The following is a 17,629-nucleotide window of genomic DNA, read 5'->3' as shown; positions in this document are numbered from 1 at the left end:
GCCATCTCTAAAGTACACTTACAGCCAGGGCAATCTCCCAACTTGCAAATCAGGGTAGAGGGTGGGATCTCATGGAAACCAAAGAAGGGAGATGTTGAAAGAGAATTTTGGCCTTCTAGAAGAATTAGAGACCTATCATTCCTAGCTATGGACCTCCATAAGGTCTATTGCATGCTCAAGGACTTCTATATTTATATTCTATGAAAGACAAAACCACAAGACTTGATGAGGATTTTTATTGAAGATTTACCGATCTTAGATAATTTCATGTAGTTGATTACAACCTTACCTATGGAAATAAATCATCATGTAGCAATGAGGGTCTGCATCCTTTAAAAAAAATGTAGTAGTAATGCTTAAGTTGGGGACCAAGTCCAACTTCTCTGTATTGTTGGGATTGGCAAGAAACCTTGCTAAATACTTCACAAGTCATAGTGACTATAACATTAGTTGCGTAAAGGATTGATGGTGGACTTGACCTTGATAATGAAAGCCCAAGAGTATTACCCATTGTCAACTCACCCACTAATCTATGCACATCAAATAGCAATAGTAGATGGCAAGAAAATGGTTAGAGTTCTAGTACTTGTCATGGCAAGTGCTGAATGAGAAAAGAAAAAAGAAAGAAATGAGTTATGTAAACATCGGTCCAAGATGGGGGTCTTGCGATTATAACGAGCTGCACTTGTGTCTCTCAATAAAATTCAACAAAATTTTCCACAATCCACTCACTCTTAGGAAAAGTAGGAGTTTGGTTTACGCTATAAGGACATGTTTTTGGTAATTTGAATTGTATGTAGCACTAGCAAGCTCCACAATACACTGTTTAAGTGTATTCTAGACATCTATTAGGATTTGAAGCCCAAGGTAGAGCCTTTGAGAGATCCATACCTCATGTTGGCTATAGTTGATGTGCTACTCCCCTTGTCTTGTACATACAAGCAAAGTGTGCACTAAGGAAAGATGATAACGCATACATGATTTATGTCGTGCAAATTTTGATGAAAAAGAGCCTTCTCTTTCCCCAAAATACCAATATTTTATCTCAAGTATTTTGATTGCCATGAGATGATTATCCACCCTCTTTCCCACCTTCTCGTGGTCACCTAATCCATACGATATAGATTTTTCTAGGTTCTAAACCCCCACATAGAGCCCCATATATACAACAAAAAACAAAATATACACACAAATCCTTGAAATCTTAGATAAAGGAGGAGTTCATCTTGGCTCCTCTCCTTTTGGTGCTTGTGTCATGTTAGTGCAAGGTAAACAAAACCCTTCATATGTGCATCAATTATAGGGCTTTAAACAAAGTGCCAACAAAAACCAGTATCACATACCCCTTGTTGATGACTTACTTGATTAAAAGATTTAGTAAAATAAATTCAAATTTGCATACATCCTATTGATATCTTTAACACTAGATTGGTAGACAGAACACTTTTATGTCCTTGGAAACTTTTGTGTCCTGTTAAGTGACCAATTTTCTTGAATTATTTGAAGAGTATGAAAATACATTTCTAGGTGCTATATATCCACAAAGTTTCCTTATGAGCTGAAAAAAACTTGACATGTTTTTTGTTTTATCGATCTCACCATTAACCTTACTCTTGCACAACATTTTTGAACCTAAAGTACGTGAAAAAACGAGTCCTGTCTTTGGCATTTTTTCAAATTTTTGCAACTATACCACTATAAACTTCATGTTTGTGAGGTTTATATTTCTAGAGGATAAGACTTTGTAGTTCTCAACATGTTTTGACACTTCTAGGGAGAACTAAGTGCTAAAATTGAAAGTTATGACCAAATTACAAGAATTGCCTAATCCTGTTTTTTGGCCAAAAAAACAAGATTAGGCAAAAACAAGTTATGACCAAAAACAAGAATTGCCTAATCCTGTTTTTTGGCCAAAATTAGCACTTTTATGATTTTTTGGTGGCTTTCTTGATATCCAAATGCAATTTTGATTGTGTAAGTTTCATGTATAACATAAAGCTAATTTTCCTTGAGTTTTGGGGGACCTAATATGCTATATAACATAGTATATAATGATGGTTGGGTTTTTTGATTGTTGAAGAATACGAGACATTTTAGTATATCAAGTGTATCTTTCTCAATATTGCTAGTTTCTTAGGCCAATTGTGTGTATTTTGTAGGTAGTAACAATATCTAATCATAAACTATAAATTTGGCTAGATATTGAGTAGTTTCTATGGGATTCTAGAGGTCATAATGTTAAACCCAGTTTTGTCATGTTTGTTGTATTTAGCAATTCATCATTGTCCCCAAGGTTCCACTTAGTAAGAGATCCATTATTTTTTTGATATGCTCCATGGCTCCTTTTGGATCCAAAGGCCCAAAGGGAACTAAGAAAACATATATATAGTATCTATATCGAGCGTGACTATAGAAACTTTGATGATAGGTCCGCAGAATGGCAAAAATCCAACTTTTTTATACCTATTTTTTTTCCCCCAAAAAAAAGTGAGGCAAAACTAACCATATTTTTTTATCCCCAACCCATTTAAGTTAACGAGGAATTTTATCTCATGTCCTACAAAAGTCCCACTCTTATTTATATGCAATCAAACGTAAGAAATGGTTGTTTTGGCAAAATGCACTGGTCTATCAACTTTGGAGGCTTGTTGTGACCAAGACATGAGAAATTTTACAAATTTCTTATTTTTTCCATATGTAGTAGTCTTTGAACTATAAGCTCATGAAAGGATTTTTCAAAATGACTTAAAGTATCTGCTACAACCTTAGCTCTATCACGTTGATATTGAACACAGGATGAAAATTTTGAATGAACTAGCCTATTTTATATGGAAATTTGAGATGCTAGATTGAGTCGACAAGTGTTTTATTGCCTACTATTGATCTATTTCAATCAGCACTTCAGATCCCATAAGGAAATGTTTTTAAATGTCTAAAGCATCAATAATAGCCAGTAACTCTTTGTCATATGTACTATCTTTGATCTTTGATGGTTTCAGTTTTCTACTCTTAAAGGCAATAGTATGGTTTTTTTGCATAAGAACAACTCTTATGCCTGAGCCATCAGCATTGATGACCATTACAAAGAATGGTTGCAAAAAGGCAGCTAGCTAGAGGACAAGGGCATGAGTCAAGAGATATTTAAGTTTGTCAAATAAGTTTGTTGGTCATTTTTCCATTGAAAAGGTACTTGCTTGCAAAGCAAGGCGGTCAAAGGGAGAGCAATGCAAGATTTTTTTCACAAATTTACAATAGAAGTAGCCAATCCTTGGCAAGAGTTTATGTCATGCAAAGGCTTGTGTGTCGGCCAATTTTGAATGCTCACTACCTTCCTAGGCTCAACACAACACCCATTTCAGACACTATGTGGCCTCAAAATACTCAATTTTTGTTTGAAAGAAATTACTTTTATCAAGGTTTGCATACAAACTGGTTTTCACACAATGACTCAAATACAATATGCATCTAATCCTTACGTTCCTTTTAAATTTGATTGAAACCTAGAATACCATAAAATAGTATGCTCACAAAGTTTTGATATCCAAGAAAAATTTTGTTCATCATGCGTGCAAATGTAGTGGGTGCATTGATGAGACCAAAGGATAGAAGGATGAATTCATAGTGGCCATGATAGGCAAGCATATTTTTATACCTTGCAAACAAACCTTGCCTGTAGCTCAGAGGGCTAAAGATTTTTGTTAAGACCATTTCCCTACCATGGATTTCTTAGTGTCATGACTTTTGACCATGATGATCCTTTTTTAAATGACTTGTGGGTTTCACTCACTAAGAACGTAGGCTCTAAGATGTTGGCAAGAAATTACATGTCCCAATGTCTACAATCGGTAATGATATCACAGCCTACTAACTCCTTAGCAAGGGATCTACCAAAATTTTAGAAGAGGCTAAGGATCGCATTATAAGAGCACAAAAAATTTGCACAACACATGCCAAAGAAAAGAAGGCCCTTTTAAAGAGAATGACCTTGTTTGGCTTAGGATAGAGAAATAAAGAACAAAAAGTGTATAAAAGCACCTAAATTTTAAGTCATACCCTAAATTGTATGGTCCATTCAAAATATTGAAAAGATCAACGAAAATGCATTTCTCTTGGGCATACACTGCAAGATACCCAACTCTTTTTATGTCAGTTTACAAAGACCACACAAGGACCTATTCCCAATATCCCTAACATAGATGACCCTCCTCTTGTTGAGGATGATGAAAAAATATGATTCCTAAAATAATTATTGACCATGACTTCACCACTACTCGTATAGGTAATCAATCCAAAGGTATTTAGTGAAATATAAATATCATTCCTTAGGAGAATGCCAGTAGATATCACAAGCATTGCTAAGTCTACCTACCACCCATTGATACCTACTTATCACTCACCTAGGATCAAAATTATTTTGGTTTAGGTAGTGATCTCCTTGTAGTGTACATTCGTCAATTTAGATAGCATTAGTGCAGATTCACCAATTTAAGCAGGATGAACACATGGTAGATTCATCAATTTAGAAAGCACTAATGCACATCTGTCAATTTAGGCAGCATGAGCACAATATAGATTCACCAGTTTAGGCAATACAAGTGCATATTCATTGGTTTGGGTACCATGCCAATTGGTGTAGATTTGTCAATTTAGGTAATACCAATAGCAAGGCCATACTACAAGTGTCCTGCAACCACTACCATTAGTTTGGTTTAGGTAACAAGAGGACAATTGTCTTTTAACTCTAGGGTGTGTAATGGAAATGAATATTTGGATAGTTTTAGATGTATATTCAAAATTGGTTTTATTGATGGTGCATGAGGATTGATATGACTATTATGATCACATCACATGGCAGTGGTGTTAAGCAGATCACTGAGTGGCTAGGTGTAGTATGCATTTTTGTTTACCAAATGCTATGATTATTATGATCACATGCTATTATTTTCACATGATCTTGTGATCACATGGTATGGTGTTGTTGTTTAGTAGATCATTGATTGGTTAGGTGTAGGACGTGTAGGCCATAACTTCTATTTAGTGATTGTGCCACACATTTTGGATGATGCTTGAGAGCACACCTCTCACATATTTTATGCTAATAGATGATTTAGCATTTTTGGATGGACGATACTTGTTTGTGTTATTAGCGTATGATATTTTATGCCGAAGTGATTATTGTAGCTATTTTGAGCATAAACTTGATATATAAATTAAATACATGCAAGAGGACAAGTGCCAACTATTGTTGAGGAGGAGATTGCACCCCGATTGATTGTGTGCACATTCCTCCTCTTGGAATTTTCCATTACACATGCTCTCACCAATGCTCACATGCACACATACTCTCTCTCTCTCTCTCTCTCTCTCTCTCTCTCTCTCTCTCTCTCTCTCTCTCTCTCTCTCTCTCTCTCTCTCTCTCTCTCTCTCTCTCTCTCTCTCTCTCAGTGTTTGTCTTGATATTTGCAAGTCCACATAGTTCCATTGCTACATTGATGTGTTGGCATTAAATTTATTTGTCACCCCTTGCCTTCACACCTACCACGTGCTTTTTACGTTGAATTATTTCTCCAATAGTTCCCGTTGCATGGATTAGGATTTGGATACAACCTCTTTTTCACCTCTCAAGTCACAAGTATGATCAAGCATAGGAGAGAAAACCATTGAAAAATTGGTGGAAGAGGATGAAGAGGATCAAGTAGTTCATAGGGTGTATACAAGGAGTAGAAGGCCACCTCAAAGGCTAACATATCAACGAGGTAATGCTTCAATATTTTAAAGAAAAGCAATGCTTTTGTTAGCTCAATTTTGCAGCATGAAGAACTCACTAGCTACAGGGAAGCATGTAGCAAGCAAGAGTGGAATAAAGCTATGGACGAGGACATGGCACATCTCCACAAGAATGACACACGGGATCTATGTCCTCTCCTATCCAACAAGAAGGCCATAGGTTGCAAGTGTAATTACAAGCTCAAACTCAACAAGGATGGTTGCTAAATGCTTTCTTTTAGAACATGGTCTTGACTATGATGAGGCTTATGATCTTGTTGCCAAGGTGAGATCCAAAGGGTTGTTTTTGTCTTTGTCTTCTATTCACAAGTGGAAGATGTGGCAAATGAATGTCAACAATGCCTTTCTCAATGGACAGCTTGCAAAAGAGTTCTACTTGAAGCACTGGAAGGATATGCTATTACAAGTAAGGAGCAACTAGTATGCAATTTTAAAGGGATCTTATATGGATTGAAGGAAGTTGAGAGGAAGCTCCAACAGCCTGGTATGTACAAACGATGATTGTCTCAAGTATCAAGTCTTTCAAAGAAGTAACGCTAATCATACTCTCAACCTCATGGTCAAGACAGATGATCTTATTCTAGGACCTACACATGTACTAATATATGTTTGAACATGCATTGGTGTTGGGATATGTAGCGACTCGTTGATATAAAGCAGTCTTGGTCCCTTTAGGAGGTGAATCAAGTAAGGGTTAGTCGATTGATGGCAGCATGGACATGGGTGACAGAATTGATCAACAGCTTGAGGTTTATAAAGTGTTCTTTAATAAGAACCCCTTATGTGTTCTATAAACCAAGGCTACTACATGATTGCATCAAGGCATGTCATGCAAGGTTGCAACAATGAGTTCCCATATATATAGAGAGAGAGTAGGCAAGGTGTGTGCGCATGTGTGCGTGTTGGTCAAGTTGTCTTGTACTCTCCATGGTCGCCCCACCACCATCATGCTCACCGACCTCCTATTTTGTACGCCTTGATATGAACATCTAAACCTAGGGTAGAGGAGCCAATCTAGAGACACTTAGTTAAAAACTAGTAATTTTGAGGGGAATTGTGTTACATTTTTCATGAAAAGGCGAATTAAATAATTCCAAGATTGGCATTTTTAGTACCGTCTGAATCTTCTATGTTAGAAGATTCAATTTTTGAGGCTACTTGAGGCATTAAAGACAGTCAAGACCCATTAATGGTACATTTTTAGCAAATCACAAAGTGACACACAAGAAATGTTCTAAGAATATTCCAATTTTTCATCTCACAACTAGCTCCTCTACCCTATGTGTCATTGCCAAGTTTTTTCAAAATGCCATTCTACCTCTCATCTACGTGTCATCACCATCATCAAGAGTTTTAAGATCTCAGTCAGGTGTCTAATCCAAGTTCTAGTTCAATGAATGTCCATTCTATGCATTTTTGGGGGATGTTGACTCCTTCTCCATCCTCACTCTCTGCACACCTTAAATTTTTAATGACACACCTTCAATTGTTGCTTTGAGTTTGCCTCTTGTGACCTTTTAGGCCAAGGACTTTATTAGCCTTTGGATCCAAAAACCTCCTTATGTGGTTATGCATAAGACATGAATAAAGTAGGGCTTGACTGCAACTATTCGATGCAAGTCTTTTCACATGCGTTGTGTGGATAGAGACGGTGTTGTTGTTGGGATCCAATAGCATTGCAAGTTCCTTGCATCATTGAAGATGCTTGAAGCTCTCTTTCCCTCATCCCTATCAGAGCTGCTCCTTTTTGTACTTTAGATCAACATCAAAAGTACCCTATAAGTTTTTCAGTAAGTACATATTGGATTTTGTTCAGCACATACCCCTTCCACTCTCACTCATGGCACTTCTCTTTTGCCATCTCTTACCAAGATTTTATGCAATTATTTTCAAACAAGTATTGCTATCTTTGGCAAGCATATCCTTTATTTTATCCAAATCTGCTCCATGTACACATTCATTTCACTTCTACAAAACTATCTCAAAGTTCATGGTTGCATGATTGAGCGAACGCATGTCACCTTACCTTCGCAAAGCCTACAATTTCTAGCTAAATATTTTCCACTCCAAGGTCTTACTTGAGCTTCTCTTTGTCTTGAGGTTGACCTCCATCTTGAGGTACTTTTGTAGCCATTGAAATGGTCTGTATGAGCTTCACCAATGAGCTCCAATGTGTATGCTTGTTCCGCTTCTCGCATCCTCTTGAACAAGGGTGCTTTGGTAATGAGATTCTCTCTTCCAAGAATCCCTTGAGGTGCCCAAAGCTTTGTAAGGCTTCAATTTCTTCCACCATTCTCCATGAGTGCATTCATGTGTCATGCCATTGAGACATGCTCCACCAAGGACCACTACAGTAACCCATACCTCACTTGTGACCATAGGACAAGCCTGTTTACCTCCAACAAATGCTTCGTATCCATATGCAAGAGCTATGGAATTTGTAAATCCATCCTTAAAGCAATCCACAATCAAGCAATCTTCCATGCTCAAGTCACAAATTTGATGCAAACCTACAAAATTACTACTTTCATAGCTTCATTTGAAGACGGTCCTTTCATTTCCTCTTTGATACAATTATTACTCATAACTTCCTGCATAGCTTCGTTTGAAGATGGTACTTTCATTTCCTCCTTGATACAATTCTCCATTCTCCTTGACAATGCCAGCCTTCTTGCAACTCATTTGTCTTGCATCTTTGCCAAAAGTGTTTGGTTGGATCTCATAAACTCTCTCAAAGTCCAGCATTTCTATGGTGCAAACCAAATTATTTAAAAGTGAAAGTGTTTCTTAAGTAATTAAACGTAATTACAAGCCTAATACAAGCTCTTTTTTTTTTGTAAGTACACTCTATTTAGATACATGCACCATTATAAGAGCCCACCCTCGTTTTTATACCATAACACACTAAGAACTCATAACTAGAGAGTGTATAGAGCTTGAGGAGGTCACCTAAAATACATGTGCCTAGCACATGCCTTTTGGAGAAAGGTATTTTTAATTCAAAAAATGTCACATTTTTATTTATTAAGGGGCACATTTAAGGGCCTTCAAAAAAAAAAACCATAGAGATTGAATAGGAAAGGGTGTGTAATCCTATTGGGAATTCAAAAATAATAGGTGTTCATAATATCCTTAGAATGTGCGTGATACACGAGATCAAAGTTTCTTTACAATGGGGCAAGGTCTCCAATAGACTTTCATTAGTTTGTAGTGGCAAGGTCTTCAGTAGGCAAGGACCTTTCTTTCCCTCTTCCCTCTTGACTAGTAGTTGAAGAGAGAGTGTGGCTGCCTCTAACCAATCTCTCATCACTACCAACACTTTCTTCTCTATGGCAATCACATTCCTTATCTCTTCCTTGGCACGACACAGTTGTAGAAAGAGCGGTGCATGGCCGAAAAGGAAGTCCTATCACACTTATATGCTGTAATGATTGGCTTTACTCGACTAACTCTCTTACATTCTTTGAAATTACTCATCTTTGTCAAAAACTAAATTCTAAATGAGCTTGCTTTCCAGATCAGAGAAGGGAAAAGAGAGGGTAAGAAGCTAGAATACCTTATAAAAACAAAGGAAGAGAGATTGCATCAAGAGTAAAACCCTAAAGTCTAGTCCAAAAAACATAACATCCACAGGTGGTTTCAAAGAAAATTTGTGTATCCAAGCTATGGTTTGCAGAAAAATCAGTTATCACGGTAGACTTTCATAGCTAATTCAACATGTGCTCGCTCCTGGCCAGGTATAAATTTTAGAAATACATCAAAAAAGAGCCCTCCTTTCCTTTCAATTAAGCCACAGCATTGGAGCAGTTTCTTGATGAATTGCAAGGGCATTCATTTGAAGCATTCTGTTGAGCCCATCTGGACTCTTGAATGATAACTCAAACCTTGATCTAGAAAAGGACCAATACCATATGGATGATTGCAGGTATAAATGATCTACACCCTTTCCTTGACAAAATGCCAAAAATCCCTAAAGAAATAACTAGGATTGATAATCTTGAAAGGAGACGACCACAAATGCCGAGGGTCTCTGTGTAGACAATTCCATAGCTCATTCTGCTTCCAAAAAATAGCAATGCACTAATCACCTTCGGATAAGAATTCTCCTTCCAGTAACGTAAACTAAACGTCCTTAACATCCTGCATGCACCTTTCGAGTACATATATCCCGTGGGCTCTGGCGCACGACCTAGTCAATGTATACCAATTAAACGGAAAAACACGTGAGAAATTGATACAAAATGAATGTTGCAACTTCCACAAAGGTCAATAAAGCTATTACAGCCAATGCGGCGCATTAAGCTAGAAAAAATATAGTGTGATCTGTAAACAATATTTAAAGAAAGGACCCACTCATCTTACTTAATGTGGATACCACACTGCAGTGAGCACCCACACAACTTGCAGCTTCGCTCTATCATTTGCTTGAGTTATCAAGCAAGAGACCAGGCACACGGATGTGTGTGTTCAAACCCTGCTGAGAACCCCCTGGCCACACTCTTTACATAAATCATGACCTGAGAGATGCCCATAGTTAACAATGAACTACAGCACAAGCAGCCCCATTCTTTATGCAAGAAGGTAAATCCGAACCCCTTGACCACTCCTGCAGAAGGGTGTCGTATATCAGGACCAGCCCCTCCTTCAAGCCTCTTGTATGCCTGCCACTTCGCCTCAAGAGATCATCTATCGAGCCTCCAACTTGGATTATATAAACTGACTTGCCAACTGTGACGCATGAGAATTTCAAGCGGTTGTCAAGCCGAAGAGGCGATGGAATGGGAGGAGCCCTAATTCTGCTCCACATATCCTGTTGTGTGTCATAGTTCCAAAACGATAGTTCCACAGCATGGCTTGATAGCATGTAGATGCAAGACCCAACCACAGTACAGGCTACGACACAACCCCCCGTAGGCAGTGATTTTGTCTTCTGCCATGTATTGGTTTTGGAGTCAAACAAATCCATTGAGCTGATGTATGTATATGGCTGCATGCACATGCCAATCACACTACTGGACTTCAGCCCACCCACAACATAGAAGATTCCGTTGACGGCAACACCTAGGCATCCATACCTTTTACGAGGCATACTGGCTAGAGGCCGCCATAGATTCTCCTCTGGAATGTATTCTTCTGCATCCATGAGAGCATCCCGACTCGGGTCGCGACGATTAGCACCTCCAGCTACAAGGATGCGGCCATCAATGGCGCAACAAGCAAACTTCTTGCGAGGCACAAGCATCGGAGCTCTGCGACACAGTGTTTTGGTCCAAGAATCATACATGATGGTGGAATCAGGGCCCCATAGCTTGGAATTGTGGCTTGGAATTGCACCCACGATGAAGATGCGGTGGTTAAGGACAGCAGGTTGCGCATGGAGAAGGGATTGCGCATGGTCGACACCATGATATTCAGCCAACCACTCATTTCCTGCGGTCACTTGAGGAGAGAAGACGGAGGCAGCACGCCATTTCCCAGACCGTGTGCAATACACAGCAGATGCAAGCCCACTGCCAGACCCTCCAAATACAAAAAGCAAGGGTTCGAGCATACTGATGCGCCACCGCTGCTCATAAAACTCAGGGGCTTGCACAATGGATCTCCATTTCTGGCAAACAAGCATGGCATTTTGCAGAGAGGGCCGCGGGAGGCGGGCAAGGCATTCAAGAAGCACATCATCAGGCAAAAGATGTAGGGATGGGGTACCTTGAGAGAGCAATCTGTTGATTTCGAGAGGGGGATGGGTCCAGCATGCCTTCATGAGTCGGCGGAGAGCCCGTCGCGACCCTGCTTTCTTGCTACCGCATCTACTGCTGGTACATTTCTTCATGAGGGCCTCTGAAGAGATGGTGAAGGAGGTATCGATATCCTGCAGCTGAGTGCAGCATTCGAAAGGAACCATAGCTCATCAGCCAGCGTCTTTCACCAGAATGAGAAACCTGCGGAAGCAGATCTGGAGCTGCAGAGTGGAAAACAAGGCGAACCCACTTAAAGTAAAGAGGAAGCTAGGCAACCCATCATGCCCCTCGCGTGCGATAGGGCTTGCTCGCCCACCTGCACACAGATGAGGAGAGCATAATAAGACACATAGTAGGGTGCCCTGTACATACATTCCGGATTGAAGCCCTCGGGCTCACCTTTTCCGATAAAGAGCTTTCTCCTTGAGCAATGTATCCATTTTTGGCCCACCTCTCTAGCCTTTCAGTTTGCTGTTGTTGTTGTTGTTGTTGTTGTTGTGAACTCTCTAACTTCTCTCAAGATCCTTCATGTCCCCTCCGCTAACCAACATGTCATTTGCTAAGAGTATGCACACACGAGGCGTAGTTAATAGTTCCTTTTTGAATAACTAAGTCTCATGCATTGTCACAAGCAATGCTTAGCTGTAACTTTGCATATTGTTTTGCAACAATGCCATTTCATGCATAGTTACATTCATAATGCTTTGTTGAACTGAGCAATTTGTGTGAGCATCGTCTAATAAATTGCTCAATTCAAACAATCCTAAATAGACATACTACATCTCATGTGTTTCAATGCCATTGACCTTCCTAGAGCTTCATAAATCATAGCCTAGCGCGTAAATGACTTTCAGTGCAGATTGGTTCATCCCCTGTTGACATTTGATGGTAGCCTTGCCCTTTATATTTTAAAGATTATACTCACTTTTCATTAACTTAGTGTGTTTTTAGAGGACATCCCACATTTACCAGTTCAAAACTGGTAAAATGCTTGTGCAAAATGAACCCCGGTGCTCTCTTAAAATTGGCACAATTAAAGCATATCAGCTTTGGAATGATGCAATGGGGTAATTTAGCACTATGAGACCCTCTTATTAACATCATTTAGGACTTGGCAATATTGTGGCTTAGCCCTTTGTCGTTGCACCACCCTCTTATTAATACCTATAGAAGCTCAACAACTTCAACCCACCAATGATGAACTTTTATCAGCCTTTCACGCTCCTCCACTGTAAGGTCTCTGACCCCAACCAAAAAGAGCACCCTTGTACCATGAAATGATCATAATGGAAAAAAGTTACTATTTTTAGCAGTTTTCCGAATTCTGTCAGTGCCATGATGTTTAAAATGTTATAAAGCTTCAAAATGTGAATTAAAATAATTTTTGTGAAAATTTTCCAAATATAGTAAGTTTTTGGTCACCCGACCCGTCCAGTTTCGACCGTCTCGAAAATCTGCAACCGTACCCCGAATTTGAAAAAAATGCATTTTCGGACTCCGGGGGCTGCTAAATATGGCAGGTACTCGAGCCAGTACGTCTTAGTTAGAGCTTCGTATAGCAATTTTCGGCATCAAATTCTGACTCGTATGACCCGTTTTAGCCTAGAACCAAATTTCCTAAAAATTGTCCGGGGAGGTACCGAGGGCCCGGAACTGTGTGGGAACAGGTCCCAGCCCACTCCAGAGCTGCTTTAGCAGCTAGGGGGTGCCCTCTTGCTTTGTGGGAGTTTTGGGGAAGCTGCCAAGCCTGCAACTCAGTGTGAGAGTCATTTTACTGAGCCAACTGGACACTTGGTGGGTAGGGGAACTGAACTTGCCAATGCAGAGACTGAGTGCTCACTCAGATGCTTATAGCAGCACAAATCGATTTTCAGCTTGTAGGAGCCTATTTAAAGACCTGCACACACACACACACACAGACATATATGCTCACACACACACACATTGCATACTCACACACCTACACTCTGGGAAGGTGCTGCCGACACACACACAGCTTTTGAAGGAGAAGCAAGGAGGGAGGTGCTGCCGAAATTCCCATCTCGAGGATTCATTGCATCAGAAATTTAAGAGGATTCTTAGCCCCTAATCACGGTAATTATGGTTTAATTACTGCTCTTCTTAATCTCATCATTACCCACTCATAATTCTTGTCTACTATACCTACTTCTGGCTATAATTCTCTATAGCTGCTCTCTAAGTTTTCATAGCTACACTTCATTACATAATTATCATTCATTTAGTTAGTTTATTCAGCCATTCATCATCCTTAATCAAGGATTGATGCATGATTAGGAAAGATTCTCTCTCTAGGCGGTATAGTCAATAAATTGTCAGCTAGTAATAGTGTAGATTTGTCAGAATTCAATCTTTCACTACTCAATAGAGTTGTAATTAAATTATACTTAATCTTCTCTCACATTTAGATGTGATTAAAGCTGAAAATTAATCCGTCATTAGTCCAATATGAAGAAGGTTTTTTCCATCACACATGCTGCGATCACTCTGCACCTTCATATTGCTCTAGGAAAATGAATGAGCTTGCTTACTTCATATCTTTCGTGAATCAATTAGAAAAACTCTAAATTTCTTAATCATCTAAGCTAAGTAATTAACCTTAGAGTCGTTTCCCATAGGGTGGATACAGAATTACCCTTAAAAATTGCTAGGGCAAAAAGAGAAAAAATATAACCTCGTGCATAAGGAGGTGTCTCTAATAAATCTAATCTGCCGATTGGTTTGTCATGTTACTCTCGGACCTTAGCTCTTTTTTTTTAAGTCTACCATTTAAGTAGTGAGAAAAATGGCCCCGGTTAAGAGAACTCGCTTCGGTGGAGCCCACGACCACGAAGCGGGAACAAGCAATGTCAACGGAAAAGGAAAGGCTCCCATGGAGGAACAAATACCGGCCATCTCACGAGCCTTCAATGAAGAAATGGAAGAGGTAGATCATATTTTTATTTCAAGTTGTTTAAATTAACATTGCATACGCTAGTTAGGAATGTTCATATCCCCGAACATGTTGGAGAAATCCGACGGAAACCTCGGCATTGAAATCATTGTACGTTAAGTTCTAAAGTAGGAAGATAATGTTGATGGATATACTGTTTGCAATAGGAAAGAATGTCTGCTAGGGAAAATTTAGCTCAACGTGTTCATTCTATTTCCAATGTTGAATTAGTCATGAACCCCCTCCTGATCACAGGGGGTAGAGTTCCTGGTTAAGGGCTCTTGAATCCACGACTGCTGGTTAAGCGGTGGAAACCCACGACTGCTGGTTAAGCGGTGGGAACCCACGACTTGCTTTCTATGCGGTGGGAATGTCCATGTCGTGCTTTCTATGCGGTGGACATACCTAGTTGTATGGGCAGCTAGGCGACAACGGGAGGAGTGAACTCTCGCTGGAGGGGGGATGTTGTACCTCCAGAACATTGGAATTTTTATGAATAAGTTTGAATAGAATTTTTACTAGAATTCTGTCTTGGTGTTGTTTGCAATACTGGTTGAAGGGCTGTTTTAACGAACAATGTGATTCGGAATTAAACAAGGAATATTTATGTTGAACAACCTTTGTGGTAGTAATTAGGTCACACGATGAAGTGTGAGTGTGGGGGTGGAAAGTGGGGGCTTGGCTCAGGTTGCCAATGCCTACGAGATGGGTGGTCCCGATTGGTCGGGAACTCTCTGTCCCCATAGTGCTTACTCGATATTAGTAACGCTCATTGCCCCTAGAGCAGGGAATTCTCGAGAGTACGTGCCTCTGAAACATGGGGAAAAAGGCACTCGAGGCTTCTCTCCTCTTGGAAGGTGGGTCATAGGATCGCTAGATAGTTTAAGTACGCTTCCCCTGCGAGGTGAAGCTAGATCTCCTTGCTAGTAGGCTCGAACTCGACTCACTTTGTGATGAGAGATCGTCCGCTAGTCGAACCCTGAACCATTTTGTTTGCTTCCGCTATAGATCTAGTGGCCACCAGGTTTACCATCAGATCCGTTGTTTGATACGACGGGGTGGGGACCTCACATCCACACACATTAAAATTTTCATAATCACGATGTCATTATACAATCCCTCCAGCCAAGTCCATGTAATGTGGGTATCATGAAACAATCCACTTCCTAATGGGGGATGCAATCTCCAAAAAAGACACGCGATACTCTTGTTGCAATTGCCAAGCTTGTAATGAGGCATGTACTACTTGTTATAGTAGTGATGTGTATGAACACATCACTATAGGAACAAGGGCCCTTAGTGGATACTACTTCTATGTTGTGTGCTCTTTATTGGAATTAGAGTTGCAAAACTGCAGACACAAAGCTCCGAGAAGAAGGGGAAGCTCAAGGGAAAACATTAGAGGAAGTTGTTTTACTTGGAGTGCACATACAAAGATAAGTTTGCCTTGGGATGAGCATGGATAGAATGCACACACAAAGCTCAGAGAAGAAGGGGAAGGTCAAGGGAAAACTTCAGAGGAAGCTATTTTACTTGGTGTGCACCTACAAAGATAAGATAAGCTCAGAGAAGAAGGGGAAGGTCAAGGGAAAACTTCAGAGGAAGCTATTTTACTTGGTGTGCACCTACAAAGATAAGATAACCCTAGGATGATGATGAGCTTGGATAGAATGCATTGGGGGAAAACCTCCTAGTAATGGAAGCAAGTGACTCCTAAGTGGGGTCACATACTTCCCTACCTAATACGGTAATAAAGGAGAAAGAGAGCAAGTGATTAGCTTAAGTGCCATGTAAGTGTGACCCCCTTAGTGCCATGTAAGAAAGAGAGCAAGTGATTAGCTTAAGTGGGACATTAGGTAGGGAAGTATGTGACCCCCTTAGTAGCAAAACCATTGGTGCTAACATAAAATTCATTGGTTTTATGGCATATTTTATGATAGCTTCATGCATTCCCTCTCTAATAATCTCAATCCTATCTAGATACTCTTTTGTTGGCACTACCCTCAAAGTCAATTACTTTTTTTTTTCTAACATTGTGAAATAGTTAAAGTGAACATCGACTTTTGTTCAGTCACACTCAAGTTTCTCTTTTTTTTTTTTTTTTTTTTTGCCATGCTCACAATTGTGCGTTGAGAGAATTTATATTAGCTCAAAAAGATACAAATATCCTCAAGCACTAAATGTGCCATGAGGGGGCTACACTTCCAATAGAGGCTAGGCAAGGGGGCAGCCGTGCTTGATCGAACGTTCGACCTCAAACCCTCCCGCTGTCTTGTTGTTGAAGAGAATCTCAAAGTAACTTCCTTCCCCCAACGTGCGAACGAGCACACATTTTGAGTCCAAAGCCCAAAGCTTTCATGACCGCCTCTATGTAAGACCACGAGATTCTGTCATAGGACTTATCTAAGTCAAGCTAGAGGAGGATAGATTCTTGCTTGGTGAAAGAAGCGTATTCAATGCCGACCATGGTAGCCAAGATGTTGTCATAAATTGACCTGCCTTTTATGAATCCATGTTGGTGGGGGTGATGATTTTGTTCAAGGTTGGAGCTAGTCTTAGTGCAATCACCTTAGCAATGATCTTGTACGCAACTGTCATCATGGAGATAGGTCGCCAATGCTTTAGCATGGAGCAACATACCAACTTGAAAATAGGTTTGATCAACCCTCTTTTCAAGTTGGCATCCAATTGCCCCTCTAGCACAGCCCTTGTAGCTATCTGCGCTATCAAAATGTTAAGATCCTCCTAGAATTCTTTAAAGAATTTGGCAGTTAGTCCATCCCACCCAAGGGACATTTCCTTCCCCATCGACTGCTGCAAGGCATTTCAATATTCATTTTGATAGAGATTGGCCTCTCCAATACTTTTGTTCATTACGCAGTATATCACATTTGATCATACCAAGCAGGAGGGCGCTGGCCTCCTCGACCTCCTAAGTGCAGACTTTGGGTTGACCAATAATTTGGCTGAGATGATCGAGCATGAGCTTGTCCATAACATTTTGGTCTCTTACTATGTCCCCCTTCTCGTTAGCGATTGCTATAATAGAGTCCCTTCTTCTTTTAACTTTGAGAGCTGTGAAGAAATGAGCGTGGTTACTCGGTTCGGGTTTGAGGGCAAGCTCTCTGGCTAGTCAGCCGAGTCTTATTGATCT

At 40.0% G+C, this 17,629-nt stretch overlaps 1 protein-coding gene across 1 annotated transcript; it reads right to left on the bottom strand.

The window, feature by feature from the left end:
* Positions 1 to 10,018: 10,018 nt before the first annotated feature.
* Positions 10,019 to 11,916, bottom strand: LOC147465809 (F-box/kelch-repeat protein At5g26960-like). The gene has a single exon (XM_086522096.1). It carries the CDS (start codon positions 11,687 to 11,689, stop codon positions 10,322 to 10,324), a length of 1,368 nt encoding a protein of 455 aa, XP_086378222.1. The 5' UTR covers positions 11,690 to 11,916; the 3' UTR covers positions 10,019 to 10,321.
* Between the last annotated feature and the right edge of the window lie 5,713 nt (positions 11,917 to 17,629).

The sequence above is a fragment of the Adiantum capillus-veneris genome, chromosome 1 (assembly GCF_014529385.1).
Source record: "Adiantum capillus-veneris isolate H3 chromosome 1, ASM1452938v2, whole genome shotgun sequence".
Lineage (NCBI taxonomy): Eukaryota > Viridiplantae > Streptophyta > Polypodiopsida > Polypodiales > Pteridaceae > Adiantum > Adiantum capillus-veneris.
This window is presented reverse-complemented; position numbering and strand designations above follow the sequence as displayed.